Below are 26,673 nucleotides of genomic sequence, written 5' to 3'. Positions count from 1 at the left end.
GACCAAGTACAATAACTTCAGTTTTGTCAGAGTTTAACATCTGAAAATTGCAGGTCATCCAGGTTTTTATGTCCTTAAGGCATGCTTGAAGTTTAGCTAACTGATTAGTTTCGTCTGGCTTGATCAGTATAGATAATTGGGTATCATCCGCATTAACAATGAATGTTTATGGAGTGTTTCCTAATAATATTGCCTCAAGGAAGCATATATAAGGTGAATAGAATTGGTCGGAGCACATAACCTTGCAGAACTCCATGACTAACTTTGGTGTGCGTTCATCGTTAACATGTACAACCTGACATCGATCTGCAAGATAGGATTGAAACCAGCTTAGTGCAGTTCCTTTAATACCAATTAAATGTCCCAGTCTTTGTAATAGGATGTGATGGTCAATGGTATCGAATGCAGCACAAAAATCTAAGACGACAAGTACAGAGACAAGTTCATTGTCTGATGCAATTAAAAGGTAATTTGTAATTTTCTCCAGTGCTGTCTCTATGCTATGATGCACTCTATATCCTGACTGAAAATCCTCAAACTATTGTTATTTAGAAAGTCACACAACTGACCGGCGACTGCTTTCTCAAGGATCTTAGAGAGAAAGAGAAGGTTAGATATAGGTCTATATTTGGCTAAAACCCCTGGTTCGAGTGGGCTTTTTAAGAAGAGGTTTAATTGGTAATTTTAAAAGGCTGTTGGACATAGTCTGTTAATAAAGACAAATTGATCATATCTAGTAAAGACGTGCAAACTAAGGGTAAAACTTCTTTAAGCAGCCTAGTTGGTATAGGGTCTAAGAGAGAGGTTGATGGCTTAGATAAAGAAATCGTTGAAGTTAGTTGAAGAAAGTCGATAGGAGCAAAGCAGTCTAAATATATATCAGGTTTTACAGCTGTTTCTAAGGTTTCTGTTTTTAAGGATAAATTGTTGCCGGTTGAAGGCAGGACATGATGAATTTTGTTTCTAATAATTAAAATTTTATTGCTGAAAATTTAGTGCTGAAAAAAAAACTTTGGTTCTTATTTTCCTCTGCTGCTTTGGCATTACGGAGGGCTTTCCTATATTAGGTTATACCATTCAGGTAACCTTCTTTATCTACTTTTTTTAGTGGCAATAGAGTCAAGTGTCGTTCGCAGTGAGCCTGCAGTCCTTTCAACAAGATGATACATTTGTAAGGGACTGAAATAAGCACAGGAGTCCTGTTATATTGAGACATGGCATTAAATTCAATGCAGATGGAATCACAAATTAGCTACAGCACTATCAGATAGTGTAGGATTTTCTTCCTAATGGCTTGTAGTCCAGTTATAGCATGAAGCCGCTCCCCATGGGTGTCCAAAGCCCAAAACAATTGCCATTACTACTCCTTGCTGAGCCCCAGCAGATGCACGGTCATTCGTCGGCGGGGGGTGGTGACAAGGCTCTGGTGAGTTCAACTCCACGTCAACTGGAGTACTGGACTGTAGCCTGCTAGGACAGACATGGTATAAGGCGCCCGCCTCTTCCTCCTTCACACTGGGACCTCCCGCTGGTCAACAGGTTTGACATCCTGGATACACAGGACTTTCCTCCACTGGAGTGATGCTCCCCTTTTCCAGCTTACTGAAAGAGGCCGTGATCAGGAGAAGCTCTGGAGGTCTCATTTGTCCAGAGACAGCAGAGAACACCTCTGCTAAGAAGGACGCTGCCCCCTCGGCGCAGCAGTTCCCGGCCACGACTATCCCAGAGACGACTGATTGAACTCGGCAGTCTCCATTATCATCGACTCTGCCTCCTCTCATCCCCCCACCTACGCTGATAGCTGGAGATTCCATTGTAAGGAATATCCGCTTCGTTAATGTGGTCTCACACTGGTTTCCCATAGCTACGAACCCCGACATCCTCGAAAAGCTCCCTAGGAACTAATGGCTTCTCTCCCGACGACTATCACGAAAATCATAGTCCTTGTCGGCACCAATGACTCCGCCCGTCAGCAATCTGAGCTGACGAAAGCAGACTTCAACAGCCTCTTTGACCTACTCAACACCAGTGGAAAGCATGGTTTTATTTCAGGTCCAATTCCTGAGTCGTGGAATTGGCCGTTTTAGCAGAATCCTCATCCTCAGCTTTCATACCTGGCTCCAGTTTACCTGCAGTTCCCATGAAATTGGCTTTATTCACAATTTTAACTTATTCTGGGATCGTTCTTCCTTGTTTGCATGAGATGGTATTCACCCAAACAAGTCAGGTAGTTGCATGCTGGTGGCTAACCTGCAGCACGTTGTGCTGTCCTCCTCACGTAGTTGACTATTTACATCACCTGTTTCCCCTCGCTCTTCTTCTTTCTCTTCTCTGCCCACCATAAACGTGGTGGCCCACTCCCAGTCATATTTGCTATTATTTATCGCCCCCCTAAACCAGCTGGGTCCTTCTTGTTGGAACTCCCTGAGTTTTTATCCAGTCTTGTTTTAAATTATGATAGAATTGTTCTTTGTGGTGATTTTAATATTCATGTTGAGTCTTCTAATGCCCTTGCTGCTGATTTTTTAAATATCCCTAACTCTTTTACTTTTCAAAAAAATGTGTCTGGCCAAACTCATTCCCGTGGCCACACCTTAGACCTAGTCTTTAGTCTGGGCCTGAAAACTCCATCTGTGGAAATCATCGACATGTTTGTATCTGATCACCTATGCATTGTTTTTAACTGGGAATTACAGGCTCCTAGTACTGAATTATCCCGCTCTAAGTACACACGCGTCTTTAATGAGCATAGTGCCTCAAAATTCTGTACACTGTTCATTTCCCCTGGCAATGTGTTTCCCGATTCCTCCAACACCAATGATTTGGTTGATTCTTTTAACTACCTGTGTTCTTCAACCTTAGATCTCATAGCTCCTCTGAAAAATAGACCAAACTCAAAGACTAGAAAACAGCCATGGTTAAATGACAGTATTCAAAGCTGTAAAAGGAAATGCAGAAGAGCAGAACGCAGATGGAAGAAATCAGGTCTTCAGGTCCACTTTGTGGCTATGAATCTTTACGAGTTATTAGTCCTTTTATAATAGGATGGTGACAGATGCAAGAACATGTCATTTCTTTGCACTTATTTCTGCCCATCAGCACAACCCCAAATTCCTATTTAAGACTGATCGGTTAGTTAACCCAGCCTCTCCATGTGCCTCTGCTGACTGTGATGCTGATTATGAAAAGTTTCTTCTTTTTTTTTTACTTTGCTGGAAAGGTGGAGTTAATAAGATCTGGTATCACCCTCAACGCTGCCTTTTTAGATGTGGATCACCCGCTCAGGGATTCTTTGAGCAATTTTTCTGTTGTTACTCTGCCTGAACTAACAGATATCATGTCTGTTATGAGATCCTCCAGCCCTCTGGACAAAATCCCAACTAGGTTTTTATTGGAAGTTATGGATTGTATTGTGCCTCCTTTTGCTAATTATTTTTAACAGCTCGCTGTCTACTGGCTGCATCCCAGATTACTTTAAAACTGTTTGTGTCCAGCCAGTCCTAAAAAAATATGGGCTTGATCTTATTGTCCAATCTCCAAACTGCCTTTAACATCAAAGATTCTCAAAAAACTTGTATCTAAGTAGCTTCTTGCTGATGTGGAAAACAATAGTACCTTTGAAAAATTCCAGTCTGGCTTTCGTCAGCACCACAGCACTGAGACAGCCCTTCTCAAAGTCATTAATGACCTTTTTAATGAATGCAGACGCAGGCATCTGTTCAATTCTTGTGCTGCTGGACTTCAGTGCTGCCTTTGACACAATTGATCATGGCATTCTTTTAGATAGAGGCGGGCATACCTGGCACCGCACTCGAGTGGTTATCATCATATTTGTCCAATAGGACTGTGTTACCATTAATAACTACATGTCATCCTTCTCCCATATCAAGTGTGCCTCAAGGTTCAATTCTGGGTCCAATACTGTTCTCCTTATGGAGAACATGGTATTTTATTTCATTGTTATGCGGATGATACACAGTTGTACCTCCCTGTCAAAAGCCCACTGACCTTAGTACGCTGAGTTCTCTGCAGGACTGCCTGTCTGGCATAAATTGGATGTCTATAAATTTTCTACAGCTCAACTATTGGACTATTGGCTTATTATTGGGCCCCAACATATCACTAAACAAATACTGCCATCTACTGATAACCTGTCACAACATATCAAGCCTGTTGCAAGAAATCTTGGTGTCCTGTTTGATAAGAATTTGTTTTGAGCAACATATCACTAAGCTTGTCCAATCATGTTGTCACCTCAAACATTGCAAAAATCAGATCTATTTTAAATTTTAGTGATGCAGAAACTGTACATGCATTTATCTCCTCACGCCTTGATTATTGTAACAGTCTGTTCACTTGTCTTAATCAAAAGACTTTGAAATGACTGCAGACTGTACAGAACTCAGCTGCTAGACTGTTAACCAGGACCAAGAGGTACGATCACATCACACCTGTTTTAGCCTCTTTACATTGGCTCCCTGTTTGGTTTAGGTTTAAGGTTCTTCATGGCCTGGCTCCAGATTATATTTTAGACCTTTTAATCCCTTATGAACCTTCACGTAGTTTGAGATCTTCAGACAGGGGTCTTCTGTCTGTTCCTTAGTCCAGGATGAAAACTAAGGGGGACAGAGCTTTTGCCACCATGGCCCAGAGGCTCTGGAACAACTTGCTCGAAGAAATTAGGTTGCCTAAGTCATTGTCGTCTTTTTAAGTCGCTCCTCAAAACGAATTTTTATCGGAAAGCATATCCTGATTTTACCTGAGCTGTCTATTTTATTGTTTTTATGTATTATTTATTTTACATTATATCATTCACTGTGGTATTTTATTTCTCTCTTTGTGAAGCACTTTGTACTTTGTTTTGATAAGTGCTCTATAAATAAAGTTTTATTATTATTATTATTATTATTATTATTAGAATAGGAGTTCAAAATGTATTAAATAATGGTCCGATAAAGAAGGATTCTGTGGAAAGACTATTAAATGTTCAATTTCAGTGCCATATACCAGAACAAGGTCGAGGGTGTGGTTAAAACAGTGAGTTGGTTTATGTACACTCATGTACATGACAGAAGCCAATCGGATCTAATGAGAATAAACGCAGTACTAAGGCTATCATTATCAACGTCCACATGAATATTAAAATCACCTACAATAATTACTTCATCTGTTTTTAAGGACTAAACTTGATAAAAACTTGAAAATAATTCAGATATAAATTCAGAACAACACTGTCACTAAGGAGATTTGGGTGGGTAACTGCTCTGGAAGTGCAGAGAAGTGTGTAGGACTGGACACCACCTCGACAGCCATCGGCGGAATGAAGACATGCGGCTAAACATGTCATCACTGGTCAGGTTTGGTAGCGGCCCAGAGAAAACTACGACATTGTCTTTGCATATGTACACACCGATTCCAGATCCAGTTCTCATTCAGTAAAATACCCGGGTTTGTTAAGGTCTGACACCAACAAATCTCTCATTGAACCTTTTATCTCTTTCCTCTTTTTAGCCAGAGCTGATTGTCGCTTTTGCCGGCTTAAAATCACTTGTGGCAAAGATCCACTTTGCACTTATGTGTTGCTTAATGTAGTATTCAGGTGATGATCTTTTGTGAAGTCAGGAAATATCATGTGACCATTATTTCTGGGCCAGGCCATGTCACATGATCTGCAATTCTGACTGTGGCCACTATGCCCAAATTGCTGCACATTCTGTACCTGGGGACATGACCAGGTATTTGTGTTCAGCTAGTTATCGATCACATATCACATGAACTAATCCAATGAAAAGAAAGTGTTACAGAAAAGTTAAAGCTCTGTGGTTATTGTTACCATTAACCTGGTACACTATTTACCAGTTGCCCATAATATGTTTAAAAAAAAAAGAGAGAGAAAAAGTCACACATATACATGGCTCCAATCTTACCATTGGGATTGAGACCTTGGTGATAAACATTGAAATATTTGACTTTACAAGTTGAGGGATGCCTGAAAACATTGTTAGTTTTGATCTATGTTCCAAGTCCTTTAATATTGGGTATCTGCTGAGTCCAAGTCAGATCCGATACTTATATTTACTTAAATGTTGATTAAATATCTATCTGACACATTAAAACAGCTGTAGCCTACTTAAAGATCCCATTTGGAGTTTTTGACCTCTAGTAGCGCTATGGAGCTATTCTACGAAAGTTTGTCCCCATTTCTTTAATGCACAAGGCAGGAATTATACCACTGCGAAATGGCCAGTGTCGTTGATGCCCTGCAGTGTGGCTGTAATGTCCCTTCTAAAATTAACTACCCACATGGCCAGTTTGGTATGCCCTGTTTTGAACTGGCCATTGTGCCCCTAAATGAAAGTTGCATATTTCCTAATTTAAAACTAGGCTACATGCGATGCAGTAAATAAACAAACAAACTCAAGTTTCCCAGTGTCTCAGTCATCATGCTGGACATCAACAGTAGCATAGCAGTAAACATCACAGCTAACTTGCTAGCTAACATTAACTAACAATTAACGTTATGTGATAAGCACAAGCAGCTAAACACTGTACAGTTTAAGTATTAATACGCGTGTGTTTACCAGGATATTGCTGCATGGTGTAGATCTGCATAGTGTTGCTACTTTTTGACCGCGATGCTACGAAAGGGGCCCACAAAGCGTGAAATGGAAAGGGAACGAGACAAAATTGCGAGTAAATGTCAGCAACTGTTTACCTTTTTCACTAGGTAAGCTGAGCCCAGTATGTAAATACAGCATTCAGTAATATTCACTAAGATGTTGATAAACTAAAATATGAAAGGACGCGGTAAACTCACTATCGACATGTCCAGGGGACTATTTTTCCCTGATAATGCTAGATTGTGAACAACAAATCCTTGTTGAAAACATAGAAATAAACAAAACAAACCTTGCTGTCAAAAAACCTTTTTCTTACAGGAAGCAGCAAACTGGGTAGTTACTTTGGTAACTCCTCATTTACAGACTCAAACACTTGATAGATGGTTAATTAACAGTGTTATGAGTCTGCGTTTAATTCTGCGTGTGTCCGATCCACCAGTGCAAATTTTAATGAGAAATATTAAAAGGATATTTTAAGTCATTTTTATGACTGCTGCTATGATCTGACTCAAATGCTAACAGTTGCATGGGTATTGAAACTTGTTAAGATAAATTTTCATCACCGTTAGCCCAATCAGACAGCATTTTGTAGAAAAGTCATTCAGTGTACAGTTATTGTTATAATTGTTGATTGTATACTGTATTGTCTTCATAGAATGTAATTATCACTGTTATTGCACCATTGGTTTTGGCCTTGGTGCTCTACATTTTGGCCGCGATGCCCCAATAAATTACAAAAATGTACCTGATCAGGCTGTTGAAATATGCAGCATAACATCCTGTCGAAATGTGTAAACTTTTTCATGGGTATATTCATGTTTCTATCAGTGCGTGTTTGTGTAAGCTCCAGTAAGCAGCATAGTTTTGTGTCTTTGAGTAGCACCATGTGAAGGTGATTTGTAGGCGTGGCGGCAGACTAAGTGCTGCTAGAATTATTTCCTTCCCAGGTCTCTTGAGCCCTGTCACATCTGAAGGCTTTCTGCTTAAATCATCTATTTCTCCCTGCCAATCTGCAGTGCCGCCACATCCAAAGACATCTGCCGACAGCTCCATCAGAGCGCTCCAGATTGCCTGCCTGACCGCCCGCCGCCAGTGCTCATGCAACCCATAGAAAAAGAGGCCCCCCCACCCCACCATTTCTTCACGTCCCCTTTCCTTTCTGTCCTCTTCTTTTCCTACTCTTCTCAAGGGCTTTGAACTTTAATATATATATATATATATATATATATATATAATTAATTTTATTTTTATTTATTTATTTATTTTTTTACAAATTTCTTCTCCCCAGCCTACCCCCTCAGAAGCTTTGTTTCAAGTCACTGTCTTTAGACTTTGCAAGGACACGGACCCCACCCCATCTCTTCCTCGCCTCCTCCTTCCTGCCTCCCTAAACCCAGCCATCCTCTTCTTTGTCCTTATGTTGGGTTAATTTGTATGAATTTGTCTCTGGCCTTCACTTTTACTTTTTCTTTTTCTCATTCTCTCAACCTTCTGTCCTTACCCTCCTTTTTTTCTTCTGCTCTCATCCTTTCAAATGCCAGTGTTTGACATCCTCTTCCTGCTGGTTGGTTTTTACAGGCCGTCAGAGTAATGGAGGTACCAGTGGTAAAGATAAGAGAAGGCGAGGCGGGTCCCAAGGAGAAAATGATGATAAAATCTATAGTCAATATGGTACAGTACAGTGTCTGCCTCTCTATGACTGTCTAACACTTGAATGGGAACTTGGGGAAGTGCTGCATGACTTTTAATTCACACTGGGTACTCACTCATTCACTGTGCACAGCGAAGTCATTGATGGTGAATTGATTTGTGGGTGAATATTAAAATATGTGATTATATAATACTTTATCTGGATTGCTTTTTAATGGAGATTTGCACTCAAATGTCAATGCAAGTTTCTAGGCTGAAGAGTAATATTAAAGTCACTTAAAAGGCTTTCTATTGACCTTCATGGGATTTGAAAATGGCCAATTTCAATTTCCAGCTGTTAATACAGAGGTTAAAGTTGCTAAAAGTCCCATGAAAATCTGTTTGCACACAACAGATTTCATTAGACAGGTCTTGGAGTGTGATCAACAGCAATGCAACTTTGATTTTTGAGTGTCTGCTTCTGTTAAAGAAACATTTTGCCAAATATGTACATTTGCCTTTTCTCTGAGAGTGCGATGAGAAGATCGATAACAATTTTGTGTCTTTACAGAGCTAGAGTCAGGATGTGCATAGCTTAACTTAAGGCCAGAAGCATGGGGAAACAGCTAGCTTTGCTTTGTCCAAAGTTAATAACTAATTTACACTTCATATGTTGCATATTTAATCTGTAATTTTTTAAAAATGGCGATTTGTAATTTTAGCAGAAGTTGTGTGTTGGAACTATCTCTGGACAAACAGCAAGTTGTCCCTCTTGGCAGGACTTTTAGTGTGTGGGTTGCCAGATAAGGTTGGTGAGGTTTTGGTCTCTGTATGGGCATGATAGTACCAAATCTGGCAACCTCACTGCGACGACAAGGCACGTGATGCTGCACATTCCTGTTTACCAAAAAAGTGTTCCTGCTTGTAACTAAAACCACAACTTGGCTTTTTTTTGCCATGCTAGGCTTTGGGATGCCCAGCTAGATCGGCTGCCGATCGTTATCGGCCGATATTCAGTATAAATATGCGATCGGTCTAGACCTGCTCTGTAGGAAAAGTGCAATGAGATAACTTCTGTTATGAACTGGCGCTATATAAATAAAATTTAATTGAATTAATAACGAGACTGGGATCAACGCTTTCTAGACACATGTATCTAGTCATATGCTCATAGGTGTAGTGCTGCCGTAGAGCACCGGAACGATGCTCTGCTACTTTTTTTTCTCTAAGTGAGGATATAAAATATTTGCAGTTCGCATAATCCGGTTGAAATACATATACATTTTTTAAGCGCTTGAAGAGTCAATCCCCACCAAAGTGTATGTCATGAAAGAGAGCCGATAAAAACAAATGGAATGGTCACAGTGAAAAATGTTGACATTGACGTCAACTCATGCATTGAGTAACATGCAAGAAAACATTCCACCTTAAAAGTTGCCAGTAGCTGCCTGTAGCCTTTGAGTGGCAGGCCACAGCTAGCTAACGTTAACTAGTAAATATGAAAAGGAAGCAAAACATCTTGTGATGCATTTGCAAAGAAACATTACAAAGCTAGCCTGTTAAAACCTGGCCAGCTTGTGCCGCATCCACAATGCCTGCAGGTAATGAAAGCTTGCTTCGCTACGTTTTCATAGCCTAGGCTATTAGATGAGCTTGACCTCTGCGTGCACTGAAACTTTTCCTCAGAATGGATGTTTCGAATGCAACTTCATTTGCTTGGCACAAGTAGGTAAATTAAATCATTAAAACACAAACTACTTGCGTTTATTCGCCTAACGTTATATTGCTTAATGCCACGCTAATTACAACTTAATACATTAATGGAATCGCTCAATACTACTTAGCTAGATGTTTGGCTGATTGCCACGTAATATTCTCAACATGAGAATATTCTCAGCATTTAAACTATAACGTCAGTCTAACTAATTTGATCGTGTGGTCAGTTATAGTTGACGAATGTATGTACACTTGCCACCGTAGGAACAGTGGTTACATAACCTTGGAAACAAGCCACTACTTAACCGTGCGAGTGCACACATGCGCGCGTCATAGGTGCGCACGACACCTCTGTGTATGCTCAATTCTTCCAAAAAAACCTTGCTAATCATTTCTGGCGGAAAGCCCTCAAGGCAAACTAGTATTATACACCTGCGGTTAAACACTCCAGTGCATGTGGCTGAGACCAACAACCGCGTGCGTGTCTACATTTGTGTAAATAATTTTCCAGCAGAGTCAAATTGTTTAAAACCTTTTCAACCTTTCTCTATAATGACATACCATACCATAAATACTCAGTGCAAACATATGATGATCTTGTAGTATATGATGCATTGTTGTAGATTAAACTACCAACAGTGTATAAAGTAGTTAGCACAACCTTAAACATCTACAGTAGTAACATGCAGCATAGGTGATATTTTTGGATTAATATTATTATAGTAAAACACTGACTGGGACTTTTTTTACTGTGCAATGAGTACTTTAAGTAAATTTTGCTGTGCATACTTTTACCATAATAAGGTTTAGAATGCAGAGGTTTTACTTGTAGTGGAGTATTTTCAAAGTTGGTTTTAGTAATTTTATTTAAGTAATGGACCTGAATACTTCTTCCACCTCTGGTTAGCACACCCACAGCTTTACTGCACCTGTGTGTTACCGGCTGAGCATCCTGCTTCAAGAAAGGTGTCCTTGTGGGTAACCTATCTGTGTGTGTGTGTGTGTGTGTGTGTGTGTGTGTGAGTGACGGAGTCTAGCAGGTTTGTTGTGGGAAGTGAGTCTTTCCCAGTGTCTGAGGGGTAGTTACGTTACTATAGTCAGCCATTAAGTGTCCAGATAAACTCAGGTAGCAGTATAATAGTTACTGAAAAGCTGTGTGTTTGCTGCCACAGAAAATAAAGAAAATGTCCCAGTTTGTTACTATGGTGTCTTCTTGTACACTCTCACAGCATAGTTGAAGCTAGCTAGTTATCAGCTACAAGTAACTAACGTTAATTAAAATAGCCTGAATCTAGATGTCTCCCAAATACGTTTTGGAGCTGGAAACTGTAGGTAGAGTAATCAGAGTGATCAGATAATTGATCGCGTTTTCTCTGTATTTGATTTTTCTTTTCTTTTTTTTCTGCCACAGCGAAATAAATCACAGTGAATCGTAACGTTACCTCTTTAGGGGCTGCCAAAAATTCCCCGGTTTCACCATATAATTTTCCTGATGAAATGGTGTTAATTTTTCCAATTAAAACTGCTCTGTTATCTCGTCTTATCGCCAGACATGTCTTGATTGCGATCATACTATAGACACTTTGACCCGTTTTGTTACATAACATACAAACAGAGTATACAACATCAAGCCATGGAGTGAATTAAAAGTTCACCTCTGTGAGGCACCAAAGTCCCAAAACACAATAATACAACACCCAAATGTTAATACAACACTTCAAATAGGTTGGAGTTTGGAGCCTCAGTAAAATTAAAATGAGATCAAGGCTCATTCTCAGGACGGCTGCTTTATTCGACATAATTTGAGTGGATAAACTTGGAATCACTGTGTAACATATCTCTCTGTGTAGAAAAACTAAATGACCTGAATTGGGATAATTAATAATTGTAAACGATAAAGTTACCGCTGCTGTGCGTTGTGCGTAATTAACTTGGAGATACGCATATCATCTCTGCTATTGTCTGAATGTTTGTACAGTTTTTCTTAACGGTAAACATGTCAAATTTTACAAAAACAGTAAATGGTAACCTCAAGATACTCCTTTGTTGCACAGGGAGAAAGTCTCCGAGCTCCCTTAAAAAATGGTGCCTTTTTAGTGATTTGTTGAGTAAGGGGAACTTTATAAACGCTGTCAACAACAAATCTTAATTATTTGGGCCTTGTGAATTCGGCATTAAATGTAATGCATCATTTTCTTTCTTTATGTTAAGAAACAAAAAAACATTTATTCTCAAACTACGCCCTACAGGTATCCGCGGTAATGATGCCGCTGAGGCCATTACTGTTTCTGGGATACAGTGGCACCATCTTGCTGCCAGAAATACTCGCCAGAGCACCAATTTTCTGCTGTTTGAGTATTGTTTACGAAGAGATACTGTGCCCAACTGTTTTAGGAAAATACTGAGCCCTTTTTAAAGCTGCACTAATCAACATTTTTATATGTACAATGTTTCAAGTGACCAAGTCAAAGGTGTCTCTTTAGTGACAATCCCACAGAAAATTATTTCCAGACTGCAGTTCCCCTCAGCTCTACAGTGTGTTTTGGTGTCTTTTAGCTCATTGTTTTGGTTTTACAGCCTGCCAATTTACTGCAGCAGCTGTTTTCAGTTTAAAAAAAAAAAAAAAGAAAAGGAAAAAAGCTCTGGTAAACTAGGGATGTTCCTAATAACTAATTCCCATGTCGATTTAAATGTAAATTTAAATTTAGAGTAGTCTAAAAGTAAGAAAACACTCAGCAAACAGTCAGAATTTAGCACAATTTAATCGGTAAGGTTTAACATTGTCTGAAAAAAAACATGGGGTGTATTTAAGAGCCATTTGAAACCGTTAATCACATTCTTCAAAAAACTAATTTTAAAGGGTGCTGAAATGTGTGGCACTTTGCGCCGTGCATTATGGACATTGCACATTATCCTACAAAACATGACAACTCACCAAACAGACCAAGCGGGATCACAGCGATAAACAATGTCATGTTGGTTTGCCGAGTGTGGTTATCGTTATCAGTGCTAGCATCAGCAGCCTGCTCTCCTTGCAGGTTAACGTCCACATGCCTGTGCTGAATGTGGTTACGCATTGCGTAGGTTGTTGTGGAGTTCGGTCTCCAAATGGCTACCTAATGCAGCTTTAAAAATGAAACTAGGTGTTTGTGAGTCTGGGTAGGGAAGTTGGAAAATATTGAGCGATGGACTAACATTGTTGGTTTTGGTCTTTTCGTGGGATTTGTTGACCATAAGGAAAACATAAAATAATTCCAGTATTATGTATTAAATTTAAAGTTTTGTTTCTAGTTTACTCATTACAGAGAACATCTTCTTATAATGAAAATAACTAATAAATTACCAACAACCTTACTAACAAGGCTAACAAAACTTTCATTCACACAATCTGGTAATTTGCTGATTAATTGTGTGCTTCTGAATGTTACATTTGCTTTACCAGTCCATCATGCACTGCTCCATTACTCCTTATTGCGATTCTTCCTTTTCAGGACATCAACACCCCGTGCATAATTACAGACAACTACCAGGAGTTTGGAGATGGAGAGAACACTGATTTTGAAACCGTGTTCATCCTCACAGACTTTGATTCTCCCGAATACAGCTACCTCTACAAACGCGACAACCGCATTGTTGGGCCTCCTGTTGTGCTGCACTGTGCTGCCAAGCAGGAAGTAAGTCATTGATTCACAACATATTTATTTTAAGCAAAAGTGTAAAATGTGTCACAGACATAATGATGTACTCAAGAAGTAATTAAATTAATTTTAATATCTCAAATACAGCATTTCCCCACCTTGGTCTAAAGTTCATGTTGTGTGTTTGTCATGTGGGGAGGACAGGCCTGACGTGAACCTTGATTTCAGAAAGCAGGATGCAAAAAATACATTATGGCTTTGAACAGGATGATGAATGGGAGCTGCTTCTGCCTGCTGTGCTGTCTGTCTGACAGAGATTTCAAATAGGATGCTAATGCCAAACATGAACAATTTTCCCTAACTGGCTGCTGTCAACATGACAGAGTGCTCTGCACATTTGTCAGCTGAAGACAGCACACACATGCAGTCATAAGTATTTGGACAGTGACACCATTTTTGTTATTTTGGCTCTGTACACCACCACGATGGATTTGAAATGAAACAATTAGTATGTTCTTGGACAATTGGCTGTTCAGCTGTTCCTAGGACAGGTGTGTGTTATTCCATTGTTAGTTCATGCACAAATCAGCTGATAAAAAGCCAACAGTTGATTCTAAGTGTGGCATTTTCATTTGGAATATGTTGCTGTATCAGTCAAAATGAGGACCAAAGAGGAGACAATGTCAGCTAAGAAAGCCATTGTGAGGCTGATAACAATCAATCAATCACAGAAATAGCAGAAACATTAGGTTTGTCCAAATCAACTGTTCTACTGCAGAGGATGACAAAAGAATCCTTTCTCTCGTGAAGAAAAAAAACCCTTTCAGCTGTCAGCCACATCAGGAAGATTCTCCAAGTCGTAGGCATATATGTGTCAAAAACCAAGATAAGGAGAAGACTTCACCAGAATAACTGCAGAGGGTTTGCCACAAGATGCAAACCACTTATAAAACTGAAAAACCAAAAGGCCAGCTTACAATTAGCCAAGTGTTAGGCTACTTAAAAAACCCTGAAGAGTTCTGGAACAAGATCTTGTGGACTAAGGAGACACAGATAAACCTCTACCAGAGTGGTGAAAAAAGGAGTGTGGAGGGGAAAGGAACAGCTCATTATCCTATTGCAGATATATCTGTATCAGCATAAATGTTATCCAATATGAGCTGATATAAAACATTTCAGGATATTAGGCTAAAAGAAGGCCTGCGTTAAAATATTGGTGTTATTACAATGTTTTATCCATCAGAGTACGCTGTCACTAAAATAGCAAGTAGTGTAACATGAGAGAGTAGAAGCCAGTGATATACAGGTGGTGTCATGAAATGTAAAAGCTACCTCACTAATAGTTAAAACTATAAACCAGCACAAAAGTGACAACTACCAACATAAACCACCATGTTCTGAACAGAGACATTACAAAAACTAACAAAAAGTAACATTTGCATTTTGGAACATAAGGCAGCTAACTTAACAAACTGCTTTCAGCAGTAGGCAGTGCATTCTGGGAAATGTGGGCCGTCGCTATCACTACAATACTCAGCACATGTAGTAGAGTGCTGTGTGCTGAGCAGACGTAGTGGAGTCACAGCAGTGTGTTCACAGTAATTTGTTAACTAGTTTGTGAAATACATTGCTGGAAAGTTAATAAACAATGAACCCATCATTTCCCCCTTTCAATATAATACGCTAATATAACCCTGTCCCTGACAACCGTCACATCACTCTTGCTTATCACAACTGTTTGCAGTGTTAGCGAGGTAGCATCAGAGCATCTCTTCATCATTCTGCAGCTCAGCAGACGACGGTGCGGTGGTGGTTTGAGTCTGGGTGTTGACTTCATGCTACTTTGTTACCTAGTTGTTGGTGAGATACAATAAATAACGTAAATAAAGTAAATAAATAACGTCAGGAGCCTGTTTTTTCACAGGATACGTTGAATGTTTACCCTGAATGTTTATAGCAAAGGCGCTGTTTATCTCTTGATTCGGCAGCAGTGAACCATGAGTTAATGTTTGACTGTTCACATTAACAGCAAAATATTGCTACAGTTGACATTTTTTGGTAAGCAAGAAAAAAGCGTGTCTGATTGGAGTTCTATCAATTTAAATAATGGTTTAGAGTTAGAACAAAGATGTAGCATGGATCTCATAGCTTGATGGAGTAGAGAATATGTGGTTTAGTAGAGAGCAGTGGTGGAATGTAACTACTTGTACTTTACTTGTGGGTTTCCATGGCATTTTCTGCTACTTACTGATACTGAACAGTGCTGATGTTTATTTAGCTATTTATTACATTTTTATTTATTCTTTATTTTTTCAGTGTTCATTTCTAGAATTGGTTGACAATGTATATGTTAAATTATTTAACATGTTAAAGAATATTTAACTTAAATATTCTTTAATAAAGTTATTTGTTTAAGAAAGCAGTCTTCTGAATATCTTTGCATAGGCATATCGTTGCAAAAGCGGTGCACAATCTACATAGAAAAGGTCTATTTCGATTCCAACTCAAAAAATCTCCATATTGGTAATCGGTGAATGTTTCCCCTCTAAAATCGGTATCTGTCTCAAAAATCCCCTCCTCGTCTGTAAAAATAGTGGAGGTAATGTTATGGCATGGGCATGTATGGTTACCAGTGGAACTGGTTTCCTTATATTTATTGATGACATGACTGCTGACAAAAGCAGCAGAATTGATTCAGAGGTGTACAGAGCAATCTTATCTGCTCAGGTTCAACCCAGTGCCTAAAATCTAATTGGACGGCGCTCCACACTGCAGCAGGACAAGGACCTAAAACATACTGCCAAAGCGACCAAAGACTTTTTCAAGACCAAAAAGTGGAATGTTCTTGAATGGCCAAGTCAATCACCTGACCTTAATCCCATAGAGTATGCATTTCACTTGCTGAACGAAAAATTGAAGGCGCAACCCCCATTAGGTGCATTATGTTAATTTGTCAGATTAAATTACCCTGAAATTTGGGGTCTCTGTATAAAAATGGTTGTAATTCCTGCACTGTTCTCCCCCCAACCACCTTTTTAGCTCCTACTTCAGACTAAGTGCTCTCCCAGCAACTTGAGTGATGTATGTGTACGGTTTTTGATCCAGGCGTAAGTGTGCGTTGATTGGTCAAATGCATGAGCCAATGCAGCACTGGCAACCGCCATTTTTAAATATCTGTGTAAAATGTTAGCCGTATATATAACAGCTCGTAATGGTAGCCTTTAAAAAAATGGAACAAAACACAGACAAATGGTAACTGTATGTCGCGCAGAAGTGATGTTGCTATACCAACCGCCGGCCGGCTTACATCACTTCAGCGCTCCTATTGGTGGTGCGAATGCAAACAGGAAAAAAAGCCCTTGAAGGTATGTAGTTTTCAGGGGATCACCCCAGTGGGTGGGTCCTCTCAAGGAGTCCCCTGGACTGTTGCCTAATACCCTTAAATTAAACCTGAAAGTCTGCACTGAAGGCACATAATAATTGTTTTATTTAAAATCCATTGTGGTGGTGTACAGAGCCAAAATAACAAAACTTGTCATTGTCCAAATGCTTATGGAGCAGACTGTACATGCAGGGTCAGACTGCTGTGCAGAGCATCGTAAAGATGTATATCTCTTAATAACAGGGGAAATTTTGTTTTGCCATTCTTTTTACCCATTTCAGGCATTTTTCTGACCTAAAAACTATAAGGTGTTGGTGGAGTCACTATTTATGTTAACCTTAAGGTAATTAATACATGTCAAATATGATGCTGTAATATTTTCAGTGGTCTTCCAGTTAATCATATTGTTAAAAGACAAAATGAAATTAAAAGTATTAAAATGTAATTTTATACTTAAAGTTTTTATTGCAGTTTTGCTTTTTACCATACCTACAGCCTCTACAGTTTTCATGTCGTCCTCTCTACTGCACCACCATGCTTAACCTGTCGCTGTGTTTCACGGGCTTCAGAAACAAAGAGGAAATGGTGAGTTTAACATTATGCAACTTTATCTTTTTTTATGGAGAGATGATCATTTAGGTACTTTGTTCTCAATCCTTTGTTGAAAGATTTGTGTTGTTAATAGCACTCAGGCTTTTCTAAATAAAAGACTAGTCTTTTGGGGAACGCCATTACAGTTGGCATTTCATTTAATATGCACATTGTAGTGGAACACTTGCTAATAAGGTTTTTCGATGGCACATCACAGCAAAGTTTTTTTTTTTTTTTTTTTTACCTTGATGACGGGTTGAAGATGTGCTGGTTTGCAGAAAATGCAGTAAGAATCTCACTGTGGCTATTTCTGCTTGTGCTATTCTTCATTGCAATATTTAAAACTGATCCACTGACCAAATATTGCCAGAGTGTGTTCTGTTGATCTGTTTTTATTGAAGAATAAAATAAAAAGAATAAAAAGTTCATCTAATTTGGTGATAAACACGTGCATTTCCTATGTTTCTTAACAATTAAAGCCTCCCATTCGCTGGTGGGAACTTTTTAATATGAACCATCAGCAATAAGAAATGTTGGGTTTGCATCAGCAGTAACTTAATGCAGCTCCAACATGGTTGTAAGCAATCTGTAAACAATAAATTAAGGCTATTGCCTGAAAGTACAGACAGTAACAGGAATGAAACTAAACTCCAAACCACAGAGATTCAGAGGCTACAAAAGTACTAGAAGCTGAACAGAGAGAGCCTTTTAGAAACAGAGGTTTCTCTCTGACATGCCGCAGCATTAGTTTATGTTGTATTAGGTTATTGCAGTTATATCTTTATGTGTATATACAGGTTTTTTGGGCGGTGACTACGCACGACAGAAAGCATTTTGGTCAGCGTACAGTTTGGGCTGGGCGATATGGCTTATAAATAATACCGCGATATACTATATAGAGATATATATATATATATATACTCATTTTGTCTAGAATAACAGTGTAAATACATAGTGCAAACATATGATGATCTTGTAGAATATGATACATTGCTGTAGATTAAACTATCAAACAGTATGTAAAGGGGGAGAAATGGTTTATCTGGGAGTAGCTACAGTAACACTAACAACAACCTGGTGGCACATGGGAACAGACCAGATGCAGTCTTTCCATGCTGGGCAAGCAGGCGACGGGGGAAAAAGAGAAACGCCATGTAACTCTGTGAGAATGAACACACAATTTTCTGCCGGCCTGTACTGTATATTTACACGTTACACAGTTAATGTAATGTCACACTTAATGTCATAATGGACATTTGTGTTATATTTAAACCAACCATTCATTAACACAATTGTTGATGGGTTTTTTTCTTTTAAATACAGAAAAAGTATTGTGGGATGTCAATTTCACTCAATCAAATCAAGTATGATCAAATAAAGTATGTGCTGATAAAACCATTTGATTCCTAACAAACTTTGATTTAAGTGTCATTACATTATTTCAGCTTAGGTCATTATTACTGTAAATGTATGAAATTCACACTATCGAGCAAAAACGGCCCAAAATATATGCTGGTAGTAGTATTAGTAAAGTAATAATAATAGGAATGATATTGATAGGAATAATAATGATAATAGTAATAAGCAATATATAAGCAATAAAAATAATAACAACTGTAGTAGAAGTTGTCGAGCAGGAACATGGGGGCGGCAGGTGGCCTACAATCACAGATCCAGACTCTGCCGGAGGCAGAAATACCTGCTGAAAGTGACAGAAGGAGAGAGGAGAGAGACGCGAAAGCACAAAGTACAAAACTACGGGAGAGAGAAGATGTCGAGTTAGTAACGTGCAGTAATGGGATAAAAATGCATAGATGGTGGAGGAGAGGAGCTGAGTGCGCCCTTTTCATTTACATACTTTTAATAAACATATAGTATGTTTAAAGATCACTGAATGTTATTCACACAAATAATGAAGGCAGACGATAGATAGATAGATAGATAGATAGATAGATTCAAGACATTTATTGGGCTTATAATTTAACGTTCTGATTAATAGCGAGTGGGTTGTGGGTTGGTGAAATAGGGTGAAGCATTTTCCTATTAAGAGAGACGCTGTGCGCATTTACGCACAAGGCACAGCAGTGTCCCTTCATTGATTATTTAATTCTCATGACAGGCCATCAGGATCTAATGTTAATTAATGTTCTGTGTTCTTCTACACAACCAAAAGGTCACACACAGTCCAGGTTCATACATTCTGTTTCCTCTGGCGAGTTTCCTCGTCCTGTCAAGTTTATAACTACAGGTCTCTAAATCAGAGAAAATAATTTGTTGGGGCGGGGGGATGATTTATGTGTATATGCAGATTCGGATCACATCAGAGCCGATCCACACATTCTGTGTACACCAAAGGCCACTCCCCAGAACAGTGTGTCAGCACTCAACTCTCTCCCTTTCAACCCTTATTAGTCAATCCCCCAGTCCTCATCAGGCACAGGTTTCAATTAATTTATTTATAAAGCACCAATTCATAACAGAAGTTATCTCATTGCATTTTTCCTATAGATAAATGTTAGGCCGACAGTGGCAAGGAAAAACTTCCTTATAAGAGGCAGAAACCTCAAGCAGAATCAGACTCAATGGTGGACGGCCATCTGCCACTGCCGTGTTAGGTTTTGAGAGAGAGAGAATATGACCTAGAATTTTAAAATAGTAATAATGGTAGTGTTAATATAATAGGAATGACATAGGAATATTAATGACAATAATAGTAAAAGAGCCAATAACAACAACAACAACAACAACTGTAGTAGCAGTTGTCGAGCAGGAACACGGGGGCAGAAGGTGTCCCACAACCACAGATCCAGTCTCTGCAGATCTAGAGGTAGAAATACCTGCTGAAAGTGACAAAAAGAGGGACACGAGAGACGCGAAAGCACAAAGCACAAAACTACGGGAGAGAGAAGATGTTGAGTTAGTAACATGCATGCAGTAATGGGATAACAATGCATAGAGATGGAGAGGAGAAAAGAGCTGAGTGCATCATGCTTAGTCTCCCAGCAGTCTAGGCCTCTAGCAGCATAACTAAGGGATGGTTCAGGACTCACCTGAGCCAGCCCTAACTATAAGCTTTATCAAAGAGGAGAGTCTACTAAGCCTACTCTTAAATGTGGAGATGGTGTCTGCCTCCCAAACCCAAACTGGGATCTGATTCCACAGGAGAGGAGCTTGATAACTGAAGGCTCTGGCTCCCATTCTACTTTTGGAGACTCTAGGAACCACAAGTAACCCTGCATTCTGGGAGTGCAGTGTTCTAGTCAGGTAATAAGGTATTATGAGCTCTTTAAGATATGATGGTGTCTGACCATTAAGAGCTTTGTAAGTGAGGAGAAGGATTTTAAATTCTATTCTGGATTTTACAGGAGTGCTGAGAAGCTAATATTGGAGAAATATGATCTCTTTTACTAGTTTTTGTCAGTACACGTGCCGCAGCATTCTGGATCAACTGGAGAGTCTTAAGGGACTTATTCGAGCAGTCTGATAATAAGAAATTGCAATAATCCAACCTAGAAGTATCAAAGGCATGGACTAGTTTTTCGGCATCATTTTGACACAGGATGTGCCTGATTTTTGCAATGCTTCATACGTGAAAGAAGGCGGTCCTTGAAGTTTGTTTCATGTGGGAGTTAAAGGATAAATCTTGATCAAAGATAACTCCGATGTTCCTTACAATGGTGCTGGAGACCCGGGCAATGCCATCTAGAGCAACTGTAGTGGTGTGAAAAAGTGTTTGCCCCCTTCCCGATTTCTTATTTTTTTGCATGTTTGTCACACTTAAATGTTTCAGATCTTCAAACAAATTTAAATATTAGTCAAAGATAACAGTAACACAAAATTCAGTTTTTAAATGAATTATTAAGGGGAAACAAAATCCAAACCTACATGTCCCTGTGTGAAATAGTGATTGCCCCCGATTCAGTCGCTTTGGAGGGTTTTCGAGCACGAACTGCCTTTTTAAGGTCATGCCACAGCATCTCAATAGGATTCAGGTCAGGACTTTGACTAGGCCACTCCAAAGTCTTCATTTTGTTCTTCTTCAGCCATTCAGAGACCCTACAACAACATCCAAAGAACTGCAGGCCTCACTTGCCTCAGTTAAGGTCAGTGTTCATGACTCCACCATAAGAAAGAGAGTGGGCAAAAAAACAGCCCCAGACCATCACACTACCACCACCATATTTTACTGTTGGTATGATTACTTTTACGCCAGATGTAATGGGACACACACCTTCCAAAAAGTTCAACTTTTGTCTCGTCAGTCCACAGTATTTTCCCAAAAGTCTTGGGGATCATCAAGATGTTTTGTGGAAATAATGAGACAAGCCTTACTTTTCTTTTTGCTCAGCAGTGGTTTTCGTCTTGGAACTCTTCCATGCAGGCCACTTTTTCCCACCTTCATTTAAAAACAGCATTTTGTGTTTACTTGTGTTATCTTTGACAAATATTTAAATTTGTTTGATGATCTGAAACATAAGTTTGACAAACATGCAAAAAAATAAGAAATCAGGAAGGGGGCAAACACATTTTCACACCACTATATATCTATTGATAACGTGTCTCTGAAATTTTTCGGGCCAAGTACAATAACTTCAGTTTTGTCAGAGTTTAACATCTGAAAATTGCAGGTGATCTAGGTTTTTATGTCCTTAAGGCATGCTCGAAGTTTATCTAACTGGTTAGTTTCATCTGGCTTGATCGATAGATATAACTGGGTATCATCTGCATAATGAAAGTTTATGGAGTGTTTCCTAATAATATTGCCTAGAGGAAGCATGTATAAGGTGAATAGAATCGGTCCAAGCACAGAACCTTGTGGAACTCCGTGACTAACTTGAGCGTGCACAGAGGACTCACCGTTAACATGTACAACCTGAGATCGATCTGCTAGATAGGATTTAAACCAGCTTAGTGCAGTTCCTTTAATTCCAATTGAATGTTCCCGTCTCTGTAATAGGATGTGATGGTCAATGGTGTCAAATGCAGCACTAAGATCTAACAAGACAAGTACAGAGACAAATCCATTGTCCGATACATTGATCTTCCATTCTCTGAAGACATGCTGATGTATGCCATTCAAATTTAGACTCCACATTTTATAGTCTGACAGAATCAAATCAATATTAGTCAACATGAACTCCCTTGCCAAGCCAACTACAAGTAAGACTCAAAGCAGGATTGTCAGGTTGTAAAACCAGAAGCGGTCACATACATTTAGTGAGGACTGACTTAGTAAACTGAGCTTTTGTTTTGATTTCACTTCTTAACAAATTGTCCTGTTATTGACTTTAGGATAGTTGAACCTTCACAAATACTGACTGGACCGTATCAAACCACTGCATCTCAGACAGGAACTCTGAAATTGAGAGACATTTCTTATAATAGTTTCTGCACATTGTCATGACCTGCATTATTTATGGCCTTCATATATTTATTTTAAGTTGCATAAAAATAAACTCACATTTTGACAAAGAGAACACATTTGCAGCCAAGTATTAATGTGACAACTGCTGGCAACATGGCTCACTTTGACAGACACTAAAGTAAGTAACCATTTGTCTCTCTAGAGTGCCAAAGGTATCAATCAATCATTCAGTGCTGCAGCATTTATATCTCCAACTTTGCCAGGATCAGTATCAAATAAAGGTGAAATTTAGATTATATCTAACATTACATTTGACAAAGCCTTGGAGGTCTTCCAGGAACTTGATCAGCTTCATCAGTTCATCAGCAAAGGTGTTGTCAACCCCTCTGTCAGCCAGGAAGTCCATCAGGTGGTCATACAGGGCCCAGTCCAGAGAGTCTGTGTTGAGGGTATAGCTGGTCTCCTTCCAGTCTGAATCTCCCTCAGGCTGGAAACTGACCTCACGAATGGCAAAGATGTCTCTCTCCTTCTCCTTCACCACGACTCATCTCGTCTTCAGGAAAATAGCAGTCGAACACCATGGAATGTTTTGAAGCCTGTTACTTCAACAACAAAGTTGGATGTTGACACAAATTCTGGCTCTTCTTCTCCTGACTTGTGCTGTCCTTGTTCTACCTCTTCCTCAAAGTTAGGAGGAATGCTGTTATTGACCTGGAATGTGACAGTGACTTTTTCTCCAGCAACATTCCTTGTGAGTTTAGCCTCTGTGCCTTTCATCTCCAGTTCCCATCCTCCAGACATCTTAGGAACGCTTGCTTTTCTGGATCTTTCTCTCCTCTTTGATTTCATCACACAGGAAATCACCAAATGCTTTGTCACCTTCTGTGTGCTGTCCTCCATACTCACACGATACTGAGGGATTCAACGCTTTTGAACTAAACAGTTTTGACTCTGTTGTTATTCAGCATCCAGAAAGACCAGGTGAAGGGTTGTTGCCGAACTTGGAGAGCACAATGTCGGGCAGCTGAGATCGGCTGTGGACTTGGTGGCTGAAGAAAGGCGAACAGCGGCTCCCACCGCAGGGAAATCTGTCTTTAGCATGACTATATAGAAAAATTAAGGCGTGTAACGACAGAATAAATTTGTTTGACAGCTCACAAAAACCGACTAGCTCCCCGTTATGGCTGCTTCTGAAAGATTACAGAAAACATGTGTGGAAGGACACATTGACCTATCATAGCCATTAATGCTTAACGTAGCAGGAAGTGTGCCAAATGAAACAAGGAACATCTGTAGTTAAAATTAGCATCTACAGCAGTAAATGCAACATACAGTTGGTACGGAAAGTTTTCAGACCCTGGGGCAGGCCTTGGGTTGCTTCGCACCTTCCCGGACAAACTTTCTTGCAGATGCATGGTGGGAAGGGACTGAGGAGGCAGGGCTCTGTCTGCTCTCCAGCGTAGTTGCTAGGCACTTTAGTACTTGATTGTGCCACCACATGTAACGGCCTTGTGTAAGGCTTGTCTTGCATCCGACAAGAATGTGCTTCAGGTTTGCTGGAGATGGACAGTGTGGACATGTATGGTCTTTGCTGTACCATTGGCTGAGGTTTTTGGGAGATGGCAGGAAATCGTATGTGGCCCGTATAATGAAGCTGGTTCGAAATGCACCTGGGGAGACCTAGCCACTTTCTGGCGAATGAGCTGATCATCCTCTCCAGCTTGTCAACCTTTGATATTGAGGCCTCCTAGTTGGTAAATGGCCACATCAACCAGGGTAGGAGACCAAATTGAAGGCACCAGAGCTTCAACCTGCCAGGAATCAAGGACCTGTCGATACTCTTGTTACTTGTTGGTGGTGTCCTGCTTAAGCTGGTCCACTTGGTCTGTGTCCTTGAGGGTTGCATCGTACCGACGTCCCAGGCTTCTCACTGGCCTCTCTCTCACAGTTTGTATGGGCTCATCACCAATGTCCAAAGTGTTGATCTGACAGCTTCCCCTTGACGATTGATATGCTGACTTGCTCGGCTTTATCTTCATCCGGGCCCACTCAATGTTCTCCTGCAGCTTTCACAGCAGTCACATGGTGCATGCCATGGTTGTGGTGAGTGTGGTCATGTTATTCATGTATGCCCTGATGGGAGGGAGCCAGGTTTTAGCTGCTCTCCTCCCATCACCAACCATGATACTCGGAGGATGACCTCCTTGGCCATGGTGAAGGCTAGCAGGGAGATGGTGTATCCTGCCATGATTCATACTTCCATATGTACTATGGTGTGGTGTACTCTGCTGTTGTCAGGCATAGCTGCACGCCCTGGAAGTAGAATGCAAGAGTGTAAGAATGCACAGAGAGGGAGAGGTGCGTCATGGGAAGTCTCCCGGCAGTGTAGGCCTATTCTTCTATTGTCATTTTGGTAGCTACAGTTAACAGTCCTATTGAATTATACTGCATTATAATGAGAAGTGAAGCAAACTACAGTGATCAAAATGTCCAAAAAGTTGAATCAACACCTCTCCAAAACATTACTACTAAATTGGCAATTGAGTTATGTTGGCCGATAAGTAACAAGAAATTGCATTGCAGGAATACCAACCAGGTTTGGGGTCATTCAGAAACTGTGACTCCATTACATTGTTTGTTTGTCAAACAGAGAATTGACAATTTTTACACTGTATTATGTCCCGCTAAGTATGTATCTTGGTCAAGGGGGGAAAAAAAAGGTCTAATGGATCCATATTAAGATTGTTTAAGTTATGTTTTTTTAATGTAAATTTTATAGAATTCCCAAATATTGATCAATATCAGCCTTAAAACTCCAGTTTCGGTTGGGCTACAGTCATGATGTTTCTGCCACTCATCACAAAGTAGTTCTGTGAAAATCATGTTGTCTCTGCTTATTACTATATAATGTTACTGTAACATGTGTCCACCCAATGCCTCATATACATGGCATACATGGTATTTGGAAGTCTACTGTGCTTGCTGATGCCATCTAATCAGGGACCATAATAGTCTCAGGTAAGACGAGTAACTAAATAACTATCTGAAAAAATGATTAATAGCAATAAAAGAAACGCCACTGGCATAGCAAAATGTCTTGCCTATTCCACCTTGATATTTATTTTCTGTCTTTGTGCAAAGCTTGTGCTTGGTATTTTTGTTTTCCATGTAGAAGAACTTGGTGAATCTGGTTCATCACATGGGTGGGACCATCCGGAAAGACTTCAGCACCAAGGTTACTCATCTCATCGCCTATTCCACTCATGGAGAGAAATACAGGGTTTGTACATGCTTACTTTTTTGTTTACTCCGTGTATGTGCACAGATTAACATATGTTTGATGCCGTACTTCTTTCTGGGCTGGGCAATATTGTTAAAAATTTATATCAATGTTTAATGCAATAAACAATTTATATCCCAGTTTGTAGTGCTTCCACAGAAACACATACTAGACCTGTAAACAGAGATCAATGTGAAACCGAAATGAAGAAGCCAAAATGAAAATTAAACCCGAAACATTGCCAGCTCAAAAAACAACAAAATGATGGGGAAGCAGCACTTTGTCATGTTTGGAAAGTTGGAACTACAAACCCAGTGATTGAGCTCTCTGCACGGATTAACATATACTTGATGCTGTACGTCTTTCAATCATCTCTGGCAGCGATTTTCAAGAAAATTTTCTTTTTCTTTCTCTCCTCTGTTATTGCCTTCACTTTTTTCACCTCACCACAT

The 26,673-nt window shown here is 39.7% G+C and overlaps 1 protein-coding gene and 1 pseudogene across 11 annotated transcripts in view; one reads left to right on the top strand and one right to left on the bottom strand.

The window, feature by feature from the left end:
* The window catches only part of ect2 (epithelial cell transforming 2), a 74,610-nt gene that overhangs the window by 11,464 nt on the left and 36,473 nt on the right, over window positions 1-26,673 (top strand). For 6 of the 11 annotated variants that reach the window (XM_044199629.1, XM_044199624.1, XM_044199625.1 and 3 more), the window contains 4 exons: window positions 8,199-8,291; window positions 13,457-13,639; window positions 17,481-17,570; window positions 26,114-26,221. In XM_044199629.1, coding sequence (XP_044055564.1) covers window positions 8,199-8,291; window positions 13,457-13,639; window positions 17,481-17,570; window positions 26,114-26,221 — 474 coding nt within the window. The other 5 variants (XM_044199632.1, XM_044199627.1, XM_044199623.1 and 2 more) reach the window with 3 other exon arrangements.
* On the bottom strand, window positions 22,479-26,107 carry LOC122877720 (annotated as a pseudogene).

This window comes from Siniperca chuatsi, linkage group LG6, assembly GCF_020085105.1.
Source record: "Siniperca chuatsi isolate FFG_IHB_CAS linkage group LG6, ASM2008510v1, whole genome shotgun sequence".
NCBI classification, from domain to species: Eukaryota; Metazoa; Chordata; class Actinopteri; order Centrarchiformes; family Sinipercidae; genus Siniperca; species Siniperca chuatsi.
Note: the sequence above shows the minus strand (reverse complement) of the source record. Positions and strands in the feature narration are given on the sequence as shown.